The following is a 25,533-nucleotide window of genomic DNA, read 5'->3' on the forward strand; positions in this document are numbered from 1 at the left end:
TCACATCTAGAAAGATATTTTTTCCTTAAGGCTGAGTAAATTAAAAATAAACAGAAGAATAAATAAACATAGGCTCTATGAGAAGTCTACACCCCAAGGGATGAGAAGCAATAATCGGATGCGTCAGCAGATAAGCTTTGATATGAAAAAGATTTGCTTCGGGAGGCAGAAGGAAATAGTTCATGATATTTGCTTCCTGTTTTCAGTTTGTTTTTTAAAAAAATACAGGTAGCTGTTAAAAAAGAAGAAACTTCTTATGAGAACAGATTGTGTCTTAAATGACTTGGTTTAATGGCTGTTTATAAGCCAGGCTGTTTTTCTACTCCCTCACTGGCCTTTCTTCAGTCCTGTTTTCCTGGATTTCTCTTTGTCATGTTTAAAAGTTGGGGGGTGCCCCAGGGCTCAGTCAAACACACTTTTCTCATCTAAACTCACCCTGGTGATCTTATCTAGTGTCATGACTTCAAATATCATCCAGTGGTGCTCCCTCCAAGGCTTATATCTCCCAGCCTGATTCTCTCCTCTGAAAAGCAGCTCACCTATCCTGCTATGTATAACCCACCTCCACTGGATTTTGAATAAGCACCTCAGGCTGACCATGTCCAGACTGTACCTGGGTCTTAGTCCATCTTAATCCTCGCCATTTTTATAAATGGCAGTTGTGTTCTGTCAGTTGCTCAAGCCAAAAGCATCAGGAGGGATCTGTGTTTCCTGACTTTCCCTCACACCTCATACGCCACAAGACCTGTTGATGTAGCTCTGGTCTGACCACTTCAGACCACCCACACTGGGACCACCTTAACCAAAGCCATGTTATTTCTTGTTGGCTACAATAGCAGACTTCAAATAATTCCCTTGCTTTTGCGCTTTCCTTTTTTACAGTCTACCCTCCACACAGGCAGTCTGAGTAATCTTTACAAAAGATGAATCGGATCTTTTCACTCTCCAGTGCTTCCTCCCACATTTAGAATATAATTTAAAGTCTTCCCTGTGGCCTTCTGTGCCTGACCTCATCTGATCCCTGCTTGCCTCACCAATGTTAGTTCCTACTGCTCCCTCTGTTACTCACCTCCCCCCTTTTTTAAAATCTCTGATTCATCCACTATTTTATTTTTTAAATTAATTTTTATTGGAGTATAGTTGCTTTTCAATGTTGTTCTAGTTTCTGCTATATGGCAAAGTGAATCAGCTATACGTTGACATGCATCCCTTCTGTTTTGGATTTCCTTCCGCTTTAGGTCAGCATTGCGCATTGTGTAAAGTTCGCTGTGCTATGCCGTAGGTTCTCATCAGTTATCTGTTTTGTCCATGTGTGCGTGCTAAGTCGCTTCAGTCACGTCTGACTCTTTGCGACCCTATAGACTGAAGCCTGCCAGCCTCTTCTGTTCATGGGATTCTCCAGACAGGAATACTGGAATGGGTTGCCATACCTCCTCCAGGGGATCTTCCTGACCCAGGGATCGAACACACATCTCTTATGTCTCCTGCACCGGCAGGGGGTTCTTTACCACTTGAGCCCCCTGGGAAGGACATAGTGGTGTATATATGTCAATCCCGATACACCTCTTTGGACGCTTCTCCTTGCGTTTTCTGAACACATCGCTGTTGTTCTTACCTACACAGGAGCCTTTTCCCTTGTCGCCTTCCCTTTGCCAGGACGGCTTTTCTTCGTGATCTTCGGGTGATTTACTTTCTTGCTGCACAAAAGTCAAGTACCACCAGAGCCATTAAGTGAAAAACTTCACTTTCTTCCCTCATCATTCTCCACCACTTTACCCAGCTTTCTTTTTCTTCATAATATATCATTACCTGTAATTTTATCATATATATATATATATATGTATATGTTACTTTTTGTCTGTCTGCTTCACTTGCATGTGAAGTCCATGAAGTTAGGGACACTACCTGTCTTATTTACTGTGGTCTTCCCAGAGCCTCGAACAGAAGCTGGTACATAGTAGAGTCTCAATGAATATTTGTTCAACTAATGAATGTATCAAGCACTAGGAACACAAAGGCAAATAAAAAGAGCATCTGCTCTCAAGGGTCTTAAAGTGAGGAAGCCGAACTTCTTGTTCCTGAGCACTCTAGATGAATTTTTTACAGAGGACGGACAACCAGCACAGCCAGGAGTAAGGGAAGGTTTTTTTTTTAGAAGACATAGTGCTGAACCTTTAAGGATGAGTAAAGTTCATCAGTCAAAGAAGAAATTCAAGTCATTTCAGGTCAAGGAAACAACATAAGCAAAGGCACGTAGGTGTTTGCACAGAACTGCAGGATGCTCAGTAATTAAAGCAAAGTGTGAGACAAAAGACAGCAGGAAAGAAGCCTGGAGAGGTAGAAGCTGGACTGTGGATGGCTTTATCTCATGTGATGAAAAGCTTACACCGTATCATACAGAAAATGGAAAGCCATTACAGGATTTTATGAGGTAGAGCAATATGGTCAGATGTGCCTTTTAAATACATCACTCTCGGAATTATGGAGGGTGGACCTGAGCGCATGGTAGCCAACAGGGCAAATGCAAATATACAATCCCAGCGGTGGCCATAGGATTGGAATTAATAGTGCCAGCACTCGCTGACTGGTGAAAAGGGGCAGGGGGATGAGAAGGGAGGAGGGATGGAGTGTGAATTTCTGACTTTCAGTTTGATTCACTGGGGCCAAAGCATTGCTGTTCGTTGAAATACAGCTTATATGAATAACAGGATAAGAAGGAAACGAGTTTGGGACATGTTAAATTTTAGTGCTCAATGAACCTCCAACTGTTTTGTTCAGAATGCAGTTGTACATTTGGATCTGAAACTCAGGGGTTAGCTCAAGACTGGTTTTATATATATATGCATATACCTATATACATGTACGTATGTATATGCTATTTATTTATATATTTGGCTGCACCGGGTCTTAGTTTAGGCAGGCAAACTCTTAGTCACGGCATGTGGGATCCAGTTTCTTGACCAGGAGTCAAACCCAGGCCACCTGCATTGGGAGCCCAGAGTCTTAGCTGCTGGACAACCAGGGAAGTTGTAAGACCAGTCATTTATTTTTTAGCAGCTTTATTGTGATATAATTCACTTACATACAGTTCATCCATTTTAAAGTGTGTAATTCAGTGACTTTTAGTATTTTTACAAAATTATGCAACCACCACCACAATCAATTTTAGAACATTTTATCACCCAACAAGAGAACTGTATCCTTAGCGGTCATCCCCCCATTTCCTTCAACTGCCACTCCCCATCACCTCAATCCTAGGCAACCACTAATTTACTTTCCATTTCTATGAACTTGCCTATTCTAGACTTTTCATATACATGGAGTCAGACAATATGTGGTCTTCTATATCTGGTTTCTTTCACTTGGCATAGTGTTTTCAGTTCTGAAATGATGAAATGAAACAATGTGTTAATGCTGTAATCCTCCTTATTGCTGAATGATATTCCATTGTATTGATAGGACACATTTTGTTCATACATTTACTAGTTGCTGCGTTTGTGGATTGTTTTGTGTTTTGGCTGTTATGAATAATGCTGCTATGAATAGTTACATGTAAATGTTTGTGTAGACATAGGTTTTCATTTCTGTTGAGTAAATGCCCAGGAATGGAATTGCAGGGTCATAAGGTAACTCTGTGTTTTAACTTTTTGAGGAATTGCCATACTGTGTTCCAAAGTGACTGCACCATTTTGCATTCCTACTATCAATGTATGAGAATTCTCATTTTTCTGTTTCCTAACAATTGGTACTATCTTTTTGCTTGTTTCATTGAAATATAGTTGATATACAATATTATATGTTACAGGTGTACAATATAGTGTTTCTCAGTTTATAAAGGTTATACTCCATTTATTGTTATAAAATATTATAAAATTATCAATAAGTGGTGCTGAGAAAATTGGACAGCTAACTGTGAAAGAATGAAATTAGCCCACTCCCTTAACACCATACACAAAAATAAATTTAAAATGGTTTAAAGACCTCAGACACTACAAAACTCTTCAAGGAAAACATAGGCAGAACACTCTTTAAAATAAATCACAGGAAGATCTTTTTTGGCTCACCTCCTAGATTAATGAAAATTTAAAAAAATAAACAATTGGGATCTAAATAAACTTAAAAGCTTTTGTACAGCAAAGGAAACCATAAACAAAACAAAAAGACCACCCTCAGAATGGGAGAAAATACTTGCAAATGAAGCAACTAACAAGGGACTAATCTCCTAAATATGCAAACAGTTCATGAAGCACAATACAAAAAAAAAAGGGGGGGCCACAATCATAAGATAAGCAAAAGACCTAAATAAGATATTTCTCCAAAGAAAACATACAGGTGGCCAAGAGGCACATGGAAAGATGCTTAGCATCACTAATTATTAAAGAAATGTAAATCAAAACTACAATGAGGTACTACTGTACACCAGTCAGAATGGCCATTGTCAAAAAATCTACAAACGGTAAATACTGGAGAAGGTGTGGAGAAAAGGGAACCCTCCTACACTCTTAGTGGGAATGAAAATTGATATAGCCACTATGGATAATAGTATGAAGTTTCCTTAAACAGCTGAAAATAGAACTACCATATGACCCAGCAACCCCACTCCTCGGCATATACCTGAAGAATACCATAATTTGAAAAGATACATGTGCTCCATTGTTCATTTCAGCACTATTTACAATAGGCAGTATATAGAGACAACCTAAAGGTCCATCAACTGATGAATTGATAAAAGAAAAAGATGTAGTGCATACATACAATGGAATATTACTCAGCCAAAAATTGTGCCATTTGCAGAATGGCAAATGGATGGTCCACCCATGTGGATGGACCTAGAGAGTTTCCACACAGAGTGAAGTAAGTCAGAAAGAGAGAAACAAATATCATACATTGATGCATATATGTGGAATCTAGAAAAGATAGTACCACTGAACCTATTTGCAAAGCTGAGATAGAGACACAGACATAGAGAACAAACACGTGGACACCAAAGAGGGGAGAGGCAGGGATAAACTGGGAGACTGGGCTTGACATATACACGCTACTGATAGGTTACGGTGAAGGATGTCAGATTCGTGATCTCCAAAGAAGAAAATTTAGCTTCGGGACCAGGGACCAGGCTTGATCACTCAAGAGCCTTTGTGTAGCCAAGTTTTATTGAAGTGTGAAAGGGGACAGAGAAAGCTTCTGACATAGACATCAGAAGGGAGAGTGCCCCTCTCACTAGTCTTATCAAGGCCTTGTATACTTTTACCAGACCCATTCCCTCAACATACATCTTAAATGAACAAGATTAGAACTAACAATAGAAGGGTCTCACCAGACCCACTCCCATAATATACACTTTAAGATGACAGGATTAGTCAGAAGGTTCTCAAGAAGGAGAAACATGTCCTCAAGCAGGATACGTGGTTGTTATATAATCCTTAGTACCAAGTTTAAGATGAATTGTTTTGTTGTGATACATTGTTGTTATATAATCCTTAGTACAGAGTTTAAACTGGGTGTTTTGTTTCAGCTCTGGGCTTAAAGAAAAGAAAATGTTTATTTGTCCTTTTCTCCTTGAGAACTCCAGACCCCTATCTCCTCCTCAAGAGCCCCAGACCCCTCTCTCCTTCTTGGGGACTCCAGACTTCTTATCAACCTACCTAGGAATTGTCTCTCTCACTACTATGTGTAAAATAGATAACTAATGAGAACCTACGATATAGCACAGGAGAGAAAAAGGAAGGTACAATCTTTGTAGGACATAAGTTAATCTTCAAAATTCATTCCAATATACAGTTGGTGCAGACAAATGCTGTTTGATTCCACTCACATGAAATTCATAGAGTCAGAAGTTACATTGGTAGATGCCCGGGGTCAGGAGCGGGTGGTGGGATGGGGAGGAAGAATGGGGACTTCGTGTTTAATGGGGACAGAGTTTTGGTTTAGGAAGGTGAAATATTCGGGAGGCTGATGATGGTGAGAGGTGCAGAACAATGTGAGGGTACCCAGTGCCACAGTTAAATATGGTTAAAATAGTATACTTTATATCATGTGACTTTTACCACAATAAAAAAAACATTTAAAAAATATTGACTATACTCCCCATATTGTACGTTATATCCTTGTACCTTATTTATTTATTTAATTATTTATTTATTTATTTTGAGAGGAAAAAAAAAAAAAGAATTTAATGATGGTGAGTAACGGAAGGACAGTTGTCTCCATGCACAGGGACGCTGAAACTCAGGGACACGTGGCCTTCTGAGGACAGGGGCCCGGGGGCTTGGGGCCACCGCGCGGCCTTGGGGTCCTGTGGTCCCACCACTGGCTCAGCAACTGCAGCCTGCGGGGCAGGGACGGGCTTGGGGGGGCAGCCTGTCTTCTGGAGGTGGGAGCGGGGGCCAGGGCAGAGTGAGTCAACCTTGTACCTTATTTTATACCTGATAGTTTGTGCCTCTTAATCCCCTACTCCAATATCACCCTTTCCCCTTATACTGTCTTTTTGATGATAGCCATTCTGGTGGGCATAACGTGGTATCAAGTTGTAGTTTTGATTTACATTTCCCTGATGACTAATGACACTGAGCATCTTCTCATGTGATTATTGACCATTTAGATATCTTCTTTGTGGAGATAGCTATTTATATACTATGCTCATTTTAAAATTGGCTTCTCTCTTTTTATTGCTTAGATATAATAGTTATATATTCCAGATACAAGTCCCTTATCAGACCTATTCTAGTTCATATAATTTTGAGAGTCATCTGTTCACAGGTAAAGTGAAAAGAGTGGTTATGACTATTCAAGGAAGTTACATATGGTAAGAAACCAAATGATATCCAGGTGAAACCACAATGTAGGCATTGGGAAGAAGAAAAATCATAGAAAAATGAGGGAATAGCCAGAAAGGGAGGAGAAAGCATCCCAGGGAAGCTGAAAAAGTAGAATTGTAGAAGTGAATTGTCAGCTCTCCTGGATGCAGCAAAGAAGTGCAGTAAGATGAAGATTGCATACGGGAATGATCGATTGGAAGCCACTGGCAACGTTTCTCAGAGCAGTTCCAGTGTAGTGGTGGGGACAGGAGGCAAGTTGTGATGGACCAAGAGAATCATAGGTGGTAAGGAAGCAGAGACCAGAAGTTTGACTAAAAAGAGGTCAAAGGAAATTGGAGAAAAAGAAAGAAAAGGATTAGGACAAAAAGTTGATGAGAGAGAGATGATGGATATAGAGTAAAGAGATATTTTCTGTGGAGCAACGCTTGACTTCTAGGAAGACCATCAGTTGCAAAGATGGAGGTACTTGTCTTGAAGTAGAGACCTCTTTTTCCTAACATGAAAGGGAGAGGAGATAAAGGTAGGTATCAAATCAGTCAGAACCATTGTTCATCTTACTTAACTCACACTCAATTCAGCAAGGGTAGAAGTAACTACTGCTCATCTATATCTCTTTCCCTCCAGGCTCATGGAAGACCACACTTTCTTGTACAGTTCAGCAAGATCATGTGAGCCTTTTGACTAGTGTCGTGTGACTAGAAGAAATGAGTCACTTCCAGGTTTAGGCAATGTAAAGCCCACATAGGGTGTTTCAAGTCCTTTTCTCCCCATGTTGTGTGGTATTGGAGGAAACCTCAGATAGAGATGGGGAAGCCAGAAGACCAAGGTAGCTTGGATTTCTGATATTCTGTAACTACAGTGGACAATGTGAGTGTGATAAACAAACTTTTATCATATTCAGCCACTGAAATTTGAGTGTTATTAAGGTGAAATTGAAAGAAAGTGAAAGTCTCTCAGTCGTGTCTGACTCTTTGCGATCCCATGGACTGTAGCTGGCCAGGCTCCTCTGTCCATAGAATTCTCCAGGCCAGAATACTGGAGTAGGTAGTTATTCCCTTCTCCAAGGGATCTTCCTGACCTAGGGATCAAACTCAGGTCTTCCACACTGCAGGTGGAAGACCTGGGTTCTTTACCAGCTGAGCTTCCAGGGAAGCTCTCTAGATACCAGGAGTGTTGTTACAACACTATGAGTTAGTCTACCCTGATTAAATCCTAGCCTAAGGAAAATTTAGAATACATTGGCGATCAAGAAAGAGTTGAGTAGCTTCACTAAGGGAAGGATAGAAACGCGACTGGGCGACAAGAACCAGCATTTCGAACTGACTTCAACAGGGTGGAGGTATATGAACCTTCAACAGGGAAGCCACAGCAGGCAGGACCAATAAGATGTTTGATAATGGTGATATTAACACAGTTTGCTCCAGAAGATAAAGGAATTGTGAGTGCCAACATGTTGGATCAGTCATCTGCAAAGATACTGCAGAGTGACGTCAGGACAGATAAAGACTGAGCCTGATACCTATGTCCGGTGAAAATGGGAGAGTGGCTGGGGGCTTGTGAAATGGTAGGTGAGAGTAAAAGGCATAACCTCGTGGCATAAACCTTAGCAGATGAGGGATTGTACACAAGGCTGAGAGAGTGATGGTTCAGAAGCACCATAGTTGATCTAGAAGAAGGCAGTTCTCAACTCCAGACCTGGGAGAATGTAAGTGTATAGAAATGGGGCCCTAGGGGAAATGCTGTTTCATTTAAGATTTCATTTAAGATAAGACCATGAAAGATACAGGAAAATGAATTTGCCATAGACTGTAGATTGAAAGGGCAAAGTTGAAACTAGAACAAAGCAGGCTGCTGAAAATGTGCTTTGGTGACAGTTAATAACAAACTTGACACTGCACCAAATTGCATCCTTGACAAAGAAGCAGACTTGAGAAACAATTGCAGAACTTGCAGAAAGTGAAAAGCCCTGAATATGAAAAAAATCTCATCTTTGAATAATAGGTGTTTCTAAAGAATGCTAACTATCAATCATAAGCAAGACAATATATGTAAAAATCCTAGTGAGTGCTTGAAAAATAGCAGACATTATTAATATTTTCATAAAAGAACGCTGAACAAATATGCTGTCTTTTTTTCTGCATAAAAGCCTATGCAAAACCCTAGCATGGTTTTAAACTGAGGCAGGTGAATTTCAAGCTAATGAGGAAGAAGGTGTCTCAGACAAAACTATTAGCTACTTAGGATTCTAAATTTCTACCTGCAGTTAATAAACTGTAGAAAATTCCTTCTCAAATCCTTACTACTGTAACCCATAAGAATGTTTTCTCCACATTTCCATCTGTTCTCATGTATACTGCAGGCCTCTATAACCAATGAGACTAATCACTGCTCACTTTGTTTTACCACACTTTTTCTAAGAAAAGTGTAATATTTAAAGTTGATATTAAGAAGAATGCCATGAGTAACTTACCACTTTTTCACTCATGCATTTAGGATTGGAGTTTAAAAAACCGTGAAGGAATATTTTTCTTTTTTAATCATTGACTATAACTTGTTAGTGGGTAATGAACATTTTGAGCAAAAAAAAAAAATTTATAGCTTTCAATACATATAAAAATGTTTCCTTTTTGAATATGACCAAAACTTAAAAACAGGGTAGTAGAAAAAATTTCTTGTATAAAAACCAGTTATTTATGTGAAGATGAAATAGGTAAATTTGGTTCCTAGTAAAAATAAATGAAAAATAAAACCTGAGCCTAGATATATCTTTAATAAAACATCAGCTTTCAACAATGAAAATAGTACAAGTACACAAACAGTGAATAAATAAAAAGTAAATTGCTTGTTTCATTGAGCATAATACCTTCCACGTTGTCACAAATGGAAATGTCATTCTTTTTTATGGCATAGTAGTATTGCTGTGTGTGTGTGTGTGTGTGTGTGTGTGTATGAGAGAGAGATGCTTAGTGAAATAAGTCAGACAGAAAAACACAAATACTCTACTTTTCACTTACACATGGAACCTAAAAAACAAATATCACAAAGTAGAAATAGACTCACAGATACAGAGAACAAGCTAGTGGTTGAAAAGGGAGAGGAGAGGAGAAGGGACAAAGTAAGTGAAAGGGATTGAGAGGTATTAATATAAACCAGCAGTTACAAAATAAATGTCACAGAGATGTAATGTATAGCACAAGGAATATTGTCAATATTTTATAGTCACTTTGTATAGGGTATAATCTGTGTATAATCTATGGATCCAGCGTGTTGCCCACCTGAAACTAAATAATGTTGTAAGCCAATAAGTAAATGTAGGAAAGAAGGAAGGAAGCCCGTCCTCAGAGTTATATTACATGTAACCTGTATCATTACAACCTGTTTTATTTTCTTTATTGTGTTTGTCACTGTCTGAAATTGTCTTATCATTTACTTACTCCTGTGCTTCTTTTTTCTTTCTCAACTAGTATGGAAATTAGCTGGTAGTAGGGGGTCTTGATCCTTTTTCATACTGGTCTCTCTCTGTTCCTGACACAGAACAGGCTGCATGAATGAATGGGTGAATCTTGAGATGAACACTTGATCCTTGTTAGCAAAGAAAGCATCCCAAAGAATATGGATGAAATGTTCACTGTTGGGACCAAAGGTGTAGTAGCTTAAGGGGAAGTCAGAACCCCAGAGAATTCTGAAAGCGTGGTAGGATTTCTCATTTTTGCTCTTCTGACCTAAAGGAAAATGAAAGAGGCTGGACTGAAGATAAGGAAAAGAGAAAATTTAAATGTAGAAATGAGACAAACCACTTCCCAGTGACATTTACGCCAGAGTATTTTATCAAATAATAAGGTGCAGCCCTAAGTCGAGGGATAATTCAGAATTTGAGAGTGTTCCCTTGACAGAGGGCGGTTGGCTCTCCAATGTAGGATGCTTAAGGAAGTTATGCACAGAGAGCAGAAACAAAACAGAACTAGCAGTGTTCACCTTGTCTCTACCTCTTGCAGCTGGCTGAAAGTCTGAACAAAGTGAAGACAGTCAACACTGTACAAATTCAGGTTTCTAGGAGAGAAAACAAGATAAACTGGTGGAGGGAAAGTCTAAGATTCAAGATTGCACCCTATTCTTTCAACTGTAATAAAAGGTTTGCATCTAATAGAAGGCTTGGATAAAACTGCCTCCATCAAGAGTTAATAAGCTAAGAGAGTATTCTGTAGAGACAATGACTGAATGTCGATGACTGTCCATTCCCCTCCAATACCAACTCCTGCGCTTTTGTTTTATAAGTTTACTGTTTAGTTTTTTGCTTGAGTTTTATTTACCTGAAATTTAACACGCACATACACAAACATATACACACACAGACACAAGATCTAATTTGTGCTTCCACAGCATTGTTAGTCTTGGGTCCCAACATTTTTATTAGATATTCCATTATTTCTCCACTGACTGCACTGCCCCATCTGTCATTCCAGATGCTTTCTATAAGTAGGTTTATTTCTAGGCTGTGCATTCTTTCTCATCCTCTATTTTAAAAATTGAAGTTTAGTTGATTTTCAATATTGTATAAATTTCAGGTGTACAACATAGTGATCCACAACTTAAAGGCTACACTCTAGAGTTGTTAAAAATATTGTCCATAACCCCTATGCTGTACAATATATCTTTGTAGCTTATTTAGTTTATACATCATAGCTTGTACCTCTTAATTTCCTACCCTCTACTCCCTTGCCTCTACCCTCTTCTCTCTTCCCACTGGTAACCACTAGTTTGTTCTCTGTATCTGTGGGTTTGTTTTTGTCTTATTTTATGTACTGATTTATTTATTAGATTCCACACATAAGTGATAACATATATATACACACTAACACACATACACACTCACTACATGTCCATTATTCATTCTTTTGTTGTTGGACACTTAGGTTGCTCCCACAAATTGGTTATTGTAAACAGTGCTGCTATGAACAGTGGAATGCATGTATCTCTTCAAATTAGTGTTGTCATTTTTCTTTGGATATATACCCAGGAGTGGAATTACTGGATCATACGGTAGTTCTTCTTTTGCTTTTTTGAGGAACCTCCATACTGTTTTCCACAGTGTCTGCACCAATTACATTCCCATAAGTGGTGTTAATTATAGTTTGCTTGAATACCTGGTTGGATAAGAACACCCCTTTCATCATCTCTTCTTTCCTTCTTCTTTTTTCTTTTGTCCAAAATTGATTTGTTCATTACTTTTTAAAAAATTATGTAAAAAATGTTTCAATTACATTGAAATTATAGGTTAATTCAGGGAGAATTGCCATCTTTTACACTATTGAATCTTTCTATTAGTGAACATAGCAGTACTTTACATTTAAGTCCTTTGCCTTCAGTAAAGTTTTTATCATATTCTCCACAGTGATCTTGTTTATATCCTAAAAAATAAACAAGAAAAACATAAGCAACTCAATGAAAAATGGGCAGAGGCTATGAATAGGCAATTCATATAAGCGAAAATCTTGTTGCCTGTAGACATATGAGAAAACACTACTGCTAATAGGGGAATGCAAATTAAACCAAAATACCATTTCATGCTGTCTAGTTGTCAAACATTAAACAGTGTGAGGGTGTCAAGTGTTGGAAATGATGTTGCACTTTCAAACTCTGCTGATGGACGTATAAATTGATAGAACACTGATGAGTATACTATGGTTGAAAATGTTCATATGCTACTACCACTAATTCAGTTTCTCTCTGTAAAGAAACTGCTGCATGATTTAAAAGATATTTGTTATTATAAAAAGCTAAAACAACTTAACTGTCTTTCATAGAGAAATGGCTAAAACTGTAGTTTAATTATGCAATATAAATCTGTTCAGCAGTTAAAATAAAAAAAAAAATCAGCTCTCTGCTCAACAACATAACATGGCTGACAAAAGCAGTTGGAAAAGTCAGTACCACTTATATGGTTTTTAGGAAAACAAAATAAAAGTGTATATGTTGTTTATGGATACCTATGTGAGTAATGGGCTTTCCAGGCGGTTCAGTGGTAAAGAATTCGCCTGCCGATGCAGGAGACAAGCGTTCGATCCCTGATCCAGGAAGATTCCCTAGAGAAGAAAATGGCAACCCACTCCAGTATTCTTGTCTGGGAAATCCCGTGGATAGAGGAGCCTGGTGGGCTGCAGTCCATGAGGTTGCAGAGTCAGACATGAGGAGCGCGTGCGCGGGTGCTCACACACACACACACACACACACACACACACACACACACACACGAATAGTAAAAGAACAAAAATTTACAAAGGAATGATAAAAGTCAACTTTAGAACGGTAGTTACTTCCGAGGTAAAAGAAAGGGAGGGAAGAAAGGAGAAAAGGGCTTCTTTTTTTTTCCTCTGTAAAATTTTTTCTTAGAAAAAAGAAAACCAAAGCAAATATGGCAAAGATTAGTATCTGTCAAATATGGATAGAGGTATATAGATGTCTATTATATTTTCTGAGATTTTCTGTATTTTTAAGTTCTTTCATAATTTTTTAAAAAAATCTTAGATTTATCACTGATGTAAAAATAGGTATTTGGATGTAGTAACACAGTAGATTTCTAACTTAACTCCATTTTACATATATAAACATAAAAAGCTTTTGAATTGTAAATAAACATGGAAATTTCCAGGAATAGAGCTATGCTGCAAATCAAGGCAAAACTAAACCAAGATTGATTTTCTTATTTGGAACACCATTCATCATGGCAATGACATGTGTGGTATTTGAGTTATGGTACAAACCCCTGTGTCAATTGAACGATATAGTTGCTGGGAGTCTACATATGGATTCAAACAAATAAACATTTCATGAGGTCATCTAGGATAGCCAATAACTTATTAAAATTTATACTACATCATTGTAATTTATATTATTTTTAACAATCATAACTATATGGTTATAATGATCAGAAACTACTTTTATTTTGCCTTTACATGTTAGCTAGGTACTAGATTTATTTTTAAAAGATTATGAAAGTGGATGATGTATATTCTTTATGAATTTCATTGTGGAATAGAAAAGGCATGTCTCAAAGGGTTGTGAAGCACTGGTCTGGCCTCATCTTCCATCTCCCCACTTAAACACAAAAGTGTGTAAAAAAAAAAACCAAAAACTTGGCAAGAAATTAAGTCCATCAGGTCAAGGAGGGAGGCAAGTGCTGGCTTAGAGATGGAGTGAAGATGTGGCTTTGTTGAGTCGGGGAAGATGGAGCAGTGGCAGTTTTTGCAGTAACCGAGGCCTGCCCCCACTCCCAGGTAGTTTGGGAGGCGGCAGAATTTGGCGGGGAATGTGGCTTCTTTGAAAGAAAGGGTGCTTCTGAGGGCCACCTCAGAGCCTGTAGAAAGTAGCAGGGCCCAGCAGAGGGAGCCAGACAATGATGGATCACGGATGATCGGCCAAGTCAACAAATGGGTCCTTGGGGGTAGTTTAATTTTATTTGGAAAAAAGGAAATGGGAGGTCTCGTAACTAGGGTTCATGTGATTGATTCTGTCTGTTGAAGGGTCATGAAAGGAGACTGTCATACAGTATGGGAGAATGGAAAAAAATGTCATTTTGACTGACACCATTCCTCCTGTGGGCCTGTGTCCCTGTTTTCCTGGCTTCGGGGGTATCAGAGCACCGTTCCTGGGGCCAGTGTCCGCTCTGCGCCACTCTTACCCTCTGTCCCCTCTTCATTCTATTCTCAGTGCACACAGATCTGTTCTTCTTTGCTTACCGATGAAGTCTTAAAAAGTCCTGGTTCTTTATAAAGCAATGCAAATTAAAAATTTTCTCTGTCTCATTTGCTACCATTTCAGACTAGTTCTGAAGTCTATCTTGCATAAATTATAAAGTTCATGAAGGTCTTTCTCTCATTAGAAGTTACTTTACCCCAGAAATAACTTACTGTTCTTCCCTGAAATGAAAATTGCTACAAATTTTGTGGGGCTATAGTTTACAGAAATATAAAGAAAACTTTTCAAGAAACAGACTGTTTTCCTACATGAAAAGACTCTATATTGTAAGAATATAAATTCTTCCTAAGTTGGTAAGCACACCACAATAATTTCCATGTGAATTAAATGTTAAATGTTTTAAAATATATACAAATTAAATTGTAATTAGTCTGGTTAATGTTGAAACCTCTGAGGGGAGTAGGGCATTCTAACACTGAAAACAAAAACAAACGCACAAAAAAAAATACAACGGGATTTTTTGATACCATTTTTTACTTCCAAAATTGCAAAAAAGTTTTTAATTACGTAACTACATACTGGGTAAGTCAAATGCCACTCATACATCAATGAGAGATAGTTCAGTTCAATTCAGTTCAGCTCAATTCAGTTCAGTTCACTCAGTCGTGTGACCCCATGGACTGCAGCACGCCAGGCTTCCCTATCTATCACTAATTCCCAGAGCCTACTCAAGCTCATGTCGATAAAGTCGCCCTTTAAATAGCTCAGATGTTTCAGCTTAATGATTCCATTTGGGGGACTTTATGCTAAGGAAATAATCTTAAAATTTACACATAAACCTAGCAATTGTAGCATTAGTCATAAGATCAAAACTTTGGAAAAACTCTTTACACCTAACAGTAGGGTAAACTGACTCTGTGGAATATTATGTCATTATTTTAAAATGATATTTTAAATGATAACAATATGGAAATGCTTATAATAGTAAAAAGCAATGTTTGTTTAAAAATATTGAAATATGTCTAAACTAATTGTTAATTAGGGGAAAATAACGTTAAACACAATGAGGTATCACTATTCACTCCCATACTGGCTAAAATTAAATAGATGGAAAACCCCAAATGTGGATGAGAACCCTCACACATGGCTGATGGGAGTGCAGACTGGTACAATACCTATTTAAAAACATCTAATGACATCAGGGGGATGCCCCGGAGAAGGGCATGGCAACCCACTCTAATATTCTTGCCTGGAGAATCCCATGGACAGAGAAGCCTAGCGGGTTACAGTTCATGGGGTTGCAAAGAGTCAGCCATGAGTGAGCAACTGAGCACACACAGACACAATACACATTATATATTGTGTTGTGTTGTGGGCTTCCCAGGTGGTGCCGTGGAAAAGAATCTGCCTGCCAGTGCTGGAGATGTAAGGGCGTGGGTTTGATCCCTGGGTTAGGAAGACCCCCTGGAGAAGGAAATGGCAACCCATTCCAGTATTCTTGCCTGGAAAGTCCCATGGATAGAGGAGCCTGGTGGGCTGCAATCCATGAGCCACAGAATCAGACAGGACTGACAGAGCAACTGAGCATACATGCAAACACACAGTGCATGTTATATACTGCGGGTGGAAACGTGTCCACTGTTTGGCCCCCTAAAAAGAAGATATGCGGAAGTCCTGATCCCTGGTAGGTCAGCGTGTGACCTTGTTTGGATTCGGGGTTGTTGCAGATGTAATTCACTAAGATGCGTGGAGCAGCATGGGCCCTTGTTGCAGTATGACCGGTGTCTCTAAGAAGATTGGTGTCTCTTATGAAGACAGAGAGAACCAGGTGAATATGGCAGCAGCCGCTGGAGGATGTACCCCTGTACATGTGGACATGTACATGTACCCCTGGAGGATACATCTACACACCAAGCCACCCCGAGCATTGCTAGCCATCACCAGAAGCGCAGAGGGAGGCACGAGACCGAGTCCCCCTTTACTTCTCTCAGAAATAGCCTCCTTTATCAACACTTTAATTTCACTTCTGATCTCTAGACTCGTGCACAAATTTCTGTTATTTGTAGACACCTAGTCTGTGGCATTTGATGTGGCAACTCTAGAAAATCCATACACATTTTCACATTAAAGATGTATATATATTTTTTTACATTCCCAAGAATTTATGTTTATGGTCTCTAATTTCTTGAATAAATCACAAAATTTAAAATAGAAGTAGTCAAATCATTCTACTTTATATGTAGTTCTTGGAAAAGTTCACTCAAAGACATAATTCAAATATGAAAATAAGGCTCTCCTATTCAGGAAAACAAACCATGCAGTATATCTAGTTGTAGCAAGAGGTCAAGGATCCATTGTAAGTGTCCAAATACATTAAAGAATAAAGGATGTGGTTTGTTCCAAGTTGGCCTGTAAATTTCACCCAGACCCTCCGATTCCCTTTCTTACTGGAAATTCTACAGTGTCTGAAGTGACCCTGCACTGGCTTCTGGGAAGACATTCATTTCATTTCACTCCAGAGCATAGAAGGGCTAACCTGAAGGGAGATCTGACCCAGAGCTGCTCCAGGACGGAATACTGATGAACACAGATGGCAGATCTTCGTGAGGGACAATCTTTGCTTATAATTCTGCTGTCTGAAGTTAGGAGCAGAGACAGTCTCAGAGTTCACAGAACAATATGCTCTCAGAAACCTCACTAGGGGGTGGATTTTGTATTAGACAGCAAGCAAGCTGTTAGGAGTATCCCCTTTCTTAAATGTGTTCCATATGATCAGAGGATGAAAAACGGCATAAAGGAGCAACACATGGAGAACAGATTCTTAAAATTAACAAAATGCAACATGATTTCTCTGTTACTTTCAAGTTTTCAAATATCCAAAGACAGCAAAGCAAACAACAAATTTTAAAGAAAAATCATGAGGTAGAATGGCACAGTGGTGAGAAATTATGAAGCCAGGCTGTCTGCTTTCAAACTTCTGTTCTATTGCTTCTTAGCCTGGTATAGTTATTAGCCTAAGTACAAATTTCTTCATCTGTAAAATTAGGATAAAAATGCACCTCCTGCAAAGAGTTGCTAGGAAGATTCCATGAGGAATATGAAAAGCATTTAGCTCAGAATGTTAATAAAGAACTTAATAAATATTAGTTGCTACCTCAATATTAATAATGATAAAAGTCTTCCCAGATTTATCCTTGAAATAACTATAAACATTTCCAGTAAAACTGATTATAGAGTAGACCCTTTGGGGCCATTTAGCTTACCCCAGTTAAACTAGGATGAGAAGGAAAATTTCAGTTTCTCAGACTGATCATTCTAGTACTTAACTTTCCTATCAGAAAAAATAAAATTTACTCATTTTCCTGGTCTGTTAAATAAATGGTTGGATTAAATAATTTCTAAGGAGATTTCCAAGCACTCATAATTTGTATTTCTAAATAGCCATTGTCGATGATAAATTGCACATATTACATACAGTCTTTAATTGTTTTTTTTTTTTTTTTCGATGAGTCTTTTATTTTCCCAGCTTCTATTATTTTCCTTTCAAAATGTGACCTTTAGTCTAGTTTGGTCATCAGAGTATTTATTTTTGCTCCAGTTGTGTTCCAAAGGAGCCTCATAGAATTCAGCAGCTTGATATTGTCAGTGTTCAGTCAGAAGACTGAATTTCTATACCACTAAATTTCCCTTGTACCAAGTTTTTAGGTTTAGTTGCTTGGGAAGAAAAAAAAAAAAGACATGATATTTAAGAAATCTCATCAAGAAACTGATGACTTTTAAAGCCACACATATAACATATAAACCTCAAAGATTGTGATATAACCTTTATTTTTTTTAATACTTGCTGTTTTATTGATAAAGGCTATTTGGCTATCAGAATCACTTTGCATTTCCCAACCCACCTAGGAGTAGGAACTAGAACTCAACTAACAACGCTGCTGCGGCCAGCCCCAGTCCTTCCTTCTCAGGCCCGCTCTCCTATCACCCCATATATTTACTGCTTGCCCAGAAGGGGGCACTGTCCTCTCAAAGCCGGGGCTCCCATGGGGTCCAGAAATGGAACTTGGAAAAATGGGTAGTCGGAAGCAGCGAGAAAAGGCCTGTTTAATGAGCCTTGTGAGTAATGGTAAAATATGTTTAAATAATTGTCTGCTGCAACCTCCCTTTCTAGGGGCGAACGTGAACATGAAGACCAACAACCAGGATGAGGAGACGCCCTTGCACACGGCTGCCCACTTCGGCCTCCCCGAGCTGGTGGCTTTCTACGTGGAGCACGGGGCCATCGTGGACAGCGTGAATGCCCACATGGAGACCCCTCTGGCCATTGCAACCTACTGGGCCCTCCGCTTCAAAGAGCAGGAGTACAGCCGGGATCACCACCTCATCTGCCGCATGCTGCTGGACTACAAGGCGGAGGTCAACGCCCGGGATGACGACTTCAAGTCTCCGCTCCACAAGGCAGCCTGGAACTGCGACCACGTCCTCATGCACATGATGCTGGAAGCCGGCGCGGAAGCCAATCTCATGGACATCAACGGCTGCGCCGCCATCCAGTACGTGCTGAAGGTCACCTCTGTGCGGCCCTCCGCCCAGCCCGAGATCTGCTACCAGCTGCTGTTGAACCACGGGGCTGCTCGGATATACCCTCCGCAGTTCCACAAGGTGAGGCTGCCACGTGAGAACTGGGCGGGTGGGCAGCAGGGTAATGGGGGCCCAGAGGGTGGCTCAGTCTGAAATCTCCAAGTCACTCAGGCCTGTTGGAGGCCTGGATGACTGCCTCTGACCTTCAATCTGACCTTCCATTTGTGTATATACCCCTAGCTATCTCATCCTAGTCCAAGTTTGTTTGAAGTCTGGGCTGAGAGCAGAGAAAGAGCAAGAATAGCAGGTAATTCTCCATGGCTTGTGTGAACACCAGTGTACTGGTTAGTGGCTTCCTGGGGGACTGAATGGGAAAGATCAGAAGGATACTGCAAGTCTGCAGAAGCGGTGAATGGTGTCACATGTGCACACGCGTCTCTTCAGCAGAATGTCTGCTCTACAGATGACAGAGCCTGCTTTGGAATTGGTTTGAATACATGAAAGGGAGGCTCAGTTTTCTAGTTTAATGAAAACTAACATTGATTAAGAACTAATAATTAGTATTTATTATAGATAAATAAATATAAATATTTATTATAGATAATGAATTATATTTATTAAGCACACTTATACATCATCTTACATTTCTTAATTTAATTCATTTAGTTCTGTAATAATCTGATAAGATAGATTATATTATTATACCTATTCTAGAAAAGAGGAAGCTCAGGCACAGAGTAGTTAACAGGTTATCTGATCTCACACAGTAGCACTGTAGGTATTCAACCTTAGTTCAATTGATGCTAGTGTTTAATTTTATAATATGCTGCACAACCTTTATTTTAAATGGTATTTATTGATAATCTCTAATGGGCTAGCAGGGACCAAATATTAACAATATTGGCAAGACTAATACATGGTCACTACTCTGTTAACTTAGGATCTAGCTGGAGAGACAAACACATAAAGAGGTAACTTTAATATTTCATGGTAAATGATAAAGTAGAGGAATGAAGGGTTCTACAGCACATGGGAGAGAGTTTAGCATTAAGTTGATGATGGTAATTAATTTGGAAACCAAAATGCCTTTCACCTAAAATAAATCAAATGATAGCGTACCGAGGATCTCACCCATCTAAAAGAATTAACAGGCAGCAGGGGAATTTTATGTGCTCACTAATGCAGGGTCACAGAAAGCTAGCTGACAGAAGTTTTAGTAAATTCACAGCCAGCTTCTACCTCCTGCCTTGGTAAAATGTCTGAAGTCCTGCAGTGCGAAGGTTAGTTGGAAGAAAAGTTCCACTGAAGAATTTAGGGGAGGTGCACGGAGCACATTCCATATAGACAACCCACAGAACGTCCCAGCATAGATGTGATGAGTTTGATGATTCCTGAGATCTCAGTAAGAAATTTTCCTTTGGTTGTCGGTGTTTCAATGGAGGACTGTTTTTCTTTAAAATTGTATGTAATTCTCGTAATGTCCTGGAACTTTATCAAACTTTTATAGAGAATTCCAAGAGGTTGTGGCTCAGGTGGTAAACAATCTGCCTGCAATGCCGAGACCTGGGTTCAATCCCTGAGTTGGGAAGATCCCCTGGAGAAAGGAAAGGCTACCCACTCCAGTATTCTGGCCTGGAGAATTCCATGGACTGTACAGTCCATGGGGTTGCAAAGAGTTGAACACAGCTGAGCGACTTTGACTTTCACTTTCCAAAAGATTATGTTGATTAGAAATAAGATAATAAATAATGTTACAATAATATCCTTTGTTGAATTTTAGATAGGCTTTATACAGATTATTTAGTTTTATTTTTATAATAACCTCTGAGGTAGGCATTGATATTATCCTCACTTAAAAGGTGATGGAATTCAGATACTTTTCTAAAGTCACACAGAGTAAGTGGTCAAGCTCATTTATTTTTTTACTGAACTGTGTATTTTCTTTTAAAAAATTATTTTTTATTGGAGTATAGTTGGTTTATAATGTGTTCATTTCTGCTGTATAGCAGAGTGAATCAGATACATTCATTTATTTAACAAGATTCACTGAGTACCTATTATGTGCCAGGAACTGTTCTAGGAGATGGAGACAGAACCATGAATCAAACAAGGGCCTTCATGGAAGTTACTTTCTAGTGGGAGGTAGGGAAAAAACAAAGCAACAAATGAAACAAATACACTCTGATATGTTAGGTGCTATGGAGGTAAGTAAAGCAAGGTAAATAAAATAAGAGACTGTGGGGTTTCTCTGGTTTACGTACGTGCTATTTTACAAAGGCTGATTAGAGAAAATGTGAATGTGAAGAAGCAAGTTATGTGGATACCTGGGGATGGGCAGGGGTGGGAGGGGAGCATTCTAGGCATAAAAAAGCAGGTGCAAAGATTCTGAGGTACGAGAGGACTGAACATGTTTGAGGAAGCCAGAGTGCCTGAAGTGGGGTGAGGAAGGAGAAGGAGAAGTCAGAGAGGCATATGAGAGGGTGGTTTGCAGACCATTTATGTGGCCTTGTAGGCTGTGCTGATGGGCTTCCCAGGTGGTGCTAGCGGTAAAGAACCCACCTGCCAATGCGTGAGACTTAAGAGACCTGGGCTCCATCCCTGGGTCAGGAAGATCCCCTGGAGGAGGGCATGGCAACCCACTCCAGTGTTCTTGCCTGAAGAATCCAATGGACAGAGGAGCCTGGCAGGCTACAGTCCAGAGGGTCATAAAGAGTTGGACATGACTGAAGTGACTTAGCATGCACGTACTGGTTGAATATAGGTGGCATTTCAAATAAGATGAGGGCTAAGAAGTTGCCACTGCCACTAGTTTTACTGGGGACCTCAACAAGAGTTATTTTGGTGGGACAGTGGTGAGAAAAGGTTAGTCAAAGTGGATTCAAAGGAAAAAGGGATAAATGGAAGTGAAACCAGTGAAGAATTTGAGACATTTTCTTAAAATGGAAGAGCAGCTGGAAGGGAATGATGGCTGATATGTTTGTTGACTGATGGGAGTGTTCTAGGAAAGGGAGAAAGACTTCTTGCGGGCAATTACCTGAGCACCATCTTGATTTAGAGACAGAGGATGAGGTCTAGGGCCCAAATGGAGGTGTTATTCTTGGTAGCACAGACCATCCAACATCGTAGAAGGAAAAGCAGTGCCTCTGTACCCAGATGTGGGGATGTTGGTAGATACATTAATAAGAGTTTGTACAAGTTCTATTGAAATTGCTTCTGTTTTCTCAATGAAGAATAAGAAGTGGATGGAGATGAGGTTTGAAGGCTTAAGGCAAAGGTGAAGGTGTGAGATGTTGGTCATGGGGAGCAAATGGACTTGGGAAATATAGTAAGGTTGCTGGTTGGCTCAAGCCCATTAAAGGTTAATAGTCATGTGTTTGATTCAGAATGAAGTCTGTCTGACTCCTGAGCCTAAGCCCTTAGATATAGCAGTTTCCACTGTATTTTCTGATATTACCCAGGAAGTGTAATTAAACCTGAAGGATCACAACACAAGAAGAGACCTAAAGAGGTCATTGTATTTAATTCTCAAGACCTTCGGGAGAAGTAGTGCTCTTTTTGTGTTTGCAAATCTCCATGAAGGCAGATTCTACAGCATTCCCTTCCTTGGGTACCTCGTGGGTTTTGGACCCCTGCCCCTACTCCAGCATCCCTTCCACTTTTTTTTTTTTTTTTTTTTGGTAAATCATCTAAACGAATCCTCTACTTCTTATTCCTGACCTGGAATAACTCAGATGTATACTAGTAAATTTTTACGTCTTTGTGAAATCAACTCTGAATATTCACTGGAAGGACTGATGCTGAAGCTGAAGCTCTAATATTTTGGCCACCTGATACAAGAGCTGACTTGTTGGAAAAGTGCCTGATGCTGTGAAAGATTGAGGGCAGGAGAAGAAGCGGGCAACAGAAGATGAGATAGTTAGATGGCATCATCAACTCAATGGACATGAACTTGGGCACACTCTGAGAACACTCTGAGAGACAGTGAAGAACAGGGAAGCCTGGTGTGCTACAGTCCATGGGGTTGCAAAGAGTCAGACACGACTTAGCGACTGAACAATCAGTTTGTACCTCAGGCTTCTCTTTTCCCACATCAAAGTTTGTATTTCTCCCAAGTTTTTAGCTATTACTTATTTTTGCCTCTGGATCTTGGTCAAGGTATGTCTGAAAATAGCAAGAATTAGAACAATGCTTAACCCTTATATTTTCTTTATAACAATTGAGGAAAGACTGCGGCCTAAATGGCCAGGAAAAATATTCATAAAATCAACTGTTGAAGGCACCTGGTTGGCCTCAGTTGTTAATTCTCACCTTCCTTGCAATTTTCTCATTGACCAATGGGCTTTGCAATGAAAAAATACTTTTTTATGAGAAGTTTGGATGCAAGCACCTTAGAAATAAAGTCAATTGGTCATATTCTCTGATAAATTGAACAATTTTTATTTAAAGTACAGTGATTCATTATTTTTAGCTAGGAATATCTACTTCTTAGTTTGCACCCATTTTCTGGATCGTACACACTGGTATCTAGATTTGGCTAAGACAGTAGGTATTAACAATCTAACCATAACTCAGCATTTTAAACTACATATGAAAGGGTTCCTATTTTAAATTTTTACCTCTGCTTTTTCACTCATAACTAGTGACATTGATTCTAGACTTTGCCATGCTATGCATATCAGGAATAAAGAAGCATAAAATTTGGGGGGGAGGGTGGGCGCCAGATAAATTTGTGACCGCCACTCACCTAAGAGTGTGATTTTGAATGAATAGCTTACTTCTTGAGCCTCAATTTCCTCCTCTGTGAAATGGATATGCTCTATGCCTTGGCAATAATATGCAGATGGATTACTTCACTAGAAAGTAATGAACCTTACTCATAGTACATCACAAATATGCTCAGAGCCCAGAAGATGGTGCCAAACATATTTGTATTTTTTTCTGGAGTCAATTTCAGTTCTTGCAAGGACCCTCCCCCAATTCCTCATGACAACCTTCATACTGCATCTATAAATATCTTTCCCTTGGACTACCTCCATTTTTTAATCTCCAATCACATCTCATTCTTCATAATGGGACTTCTAGAAGACCAAAAAAAAAAAAATCGGTCTCTTTTTATTATGACTCATTTCATAAAGCATAATTTTGTGCATATTTATGCTCTAAGGCCACCTTCCTTCCCAGAGAAGAGGATGGAGAGAGACTGAGGGCATGGAGGTGCCAGAGAGACATACCTTGCCACTTTATCCATGAATAATTATATCCTTCTCCTAAGGTTGTTTTAAGAATGAAACATGGTAATATTTAAAAAGTGTTTATCATTTCTGGTCATGCGTGTGTCCTAAGTTGCTTCAGTCATGTCCAACCCTTTGCGACCCCATGGACTGTAGCCCATCAGGCTCCTCTGTCCGTAGGATTCTCCATTAAATAAATAACCATTTATTATTTAATGGTTTAAATGGTTTAAATTACTTAATGGTTTAAATAATTTAATGGTTGCTATTTAGGCAACCATTAAGTAAATAGTAACTGTAATTGTTGTTACCATTACTTATCTGTTGAGCAGTAGAATCAGTTTTCCCAAGCCTGGTTTACCCACAGGGGTTTCCGAGGAGAGAAAATGTATGAGAATGCCTAGAGACTAAATGTTGAGTTTTATTCTGAAACCCCCTGCTGGTTGACTGTGGATAAAACAGGTCTCTGCAAAAGTAAGTTGTTCAGTTGCTAAGTCGTGTCCGACTCGCTGTGACCCCATGGACTGCAGCATGCCTTGCTTCCCTGACCTTCACCATCTCCCCGAGTTTGCTCAAACTCATGTCCACTGGGTCGATGATGCCATCCAACCATCTTATCCTCTGCCTCCCCCTTCTCTTCTTGCCTTCAATCTTGCCCGGCATCAGAGTCTTTTCCAATGAGTTGGCTCTTTGCGTCAGGTGGCCAAAGTATTGGAGGTTCAGCTTTAACATCAGTCCTTCCAATGAATATTCAGGGTTGATCTCCTTTAGGACTGACGGGTTTGATCTCCTAACTGTCCAAGGGACTCTCAAGAGTCTTCTCCAGCACCAAAGTTCGAAAGCATCAAAAGTAAGTATAAGATCCTTGTCTCATTTCCTGGTAAGAATCACATGAGGGGTTGAGTTGCTGCTTCCCATCCCCCCAGGAGCATGGTGCTGGTGGGGTGGAGCCACAGGTGACTCCATATGGTGGAGGGAGAACCTGGTCCCATAGGATTGCTTGCTCCTGGCTCACAGATGGAGGGAAGTGGCTTCTGAAAGGTTTCCTGTGGGGCTGCTGGTCTGGAGAGCAGCTGTGGTCAAGCTAGAAACACACCCACCTCCCCTTCCAAAGATGTACCCAAGGGGTCATCGTGTCTTCCTCTTTAATTTTAGAGTCAAAGTAGTCTTCACCAATTAGGAAAGGTCTTTAAAATTTCCAACCTCAG

The 25,533-nt window shown here is 39.6% G+C and overlaps 1 protein-coding gene across 1 annotated transcript in view; it reads left to right on the top strand.

Annotated features, from left to right (window-relative positions):
• Positions 1-25,533, top strand: part of ASB4 (ankyrin repeat and SOCS box containing 4) — a gene marked incomplete at its 5' end in the record, with an annotated part of 74,058 nt that overhangs the window by 36,649 nt on the left and 11,876 nt on the right. Inside the window, one exon of the mRNA XM_061166280.1 lies at positions 18,685-19,175. Within this exon, the coding sequence (XP_061022263.1) occupies positions 18,685-19,175 (491 nt within the window). The remainder of the gene's footprint in view (positions 1-18,684; positions 19,176-25,533) is intronic.

The sequence above is a fragment of the Dama dama genome, chromosome 18 (genome assembly GCF_033118175.1).
Source record: "Dama dama isolate Ldn47 chromosome 18, ASM3311817v1, whole genome shotgun sequence".
NCBI classification, from domain to species: domain Eukaryota; kingdom Metazoa; phylum Chordata; class Mammalia; order Artiodactyla; family Cervidae; genus Dama; species Dama dama.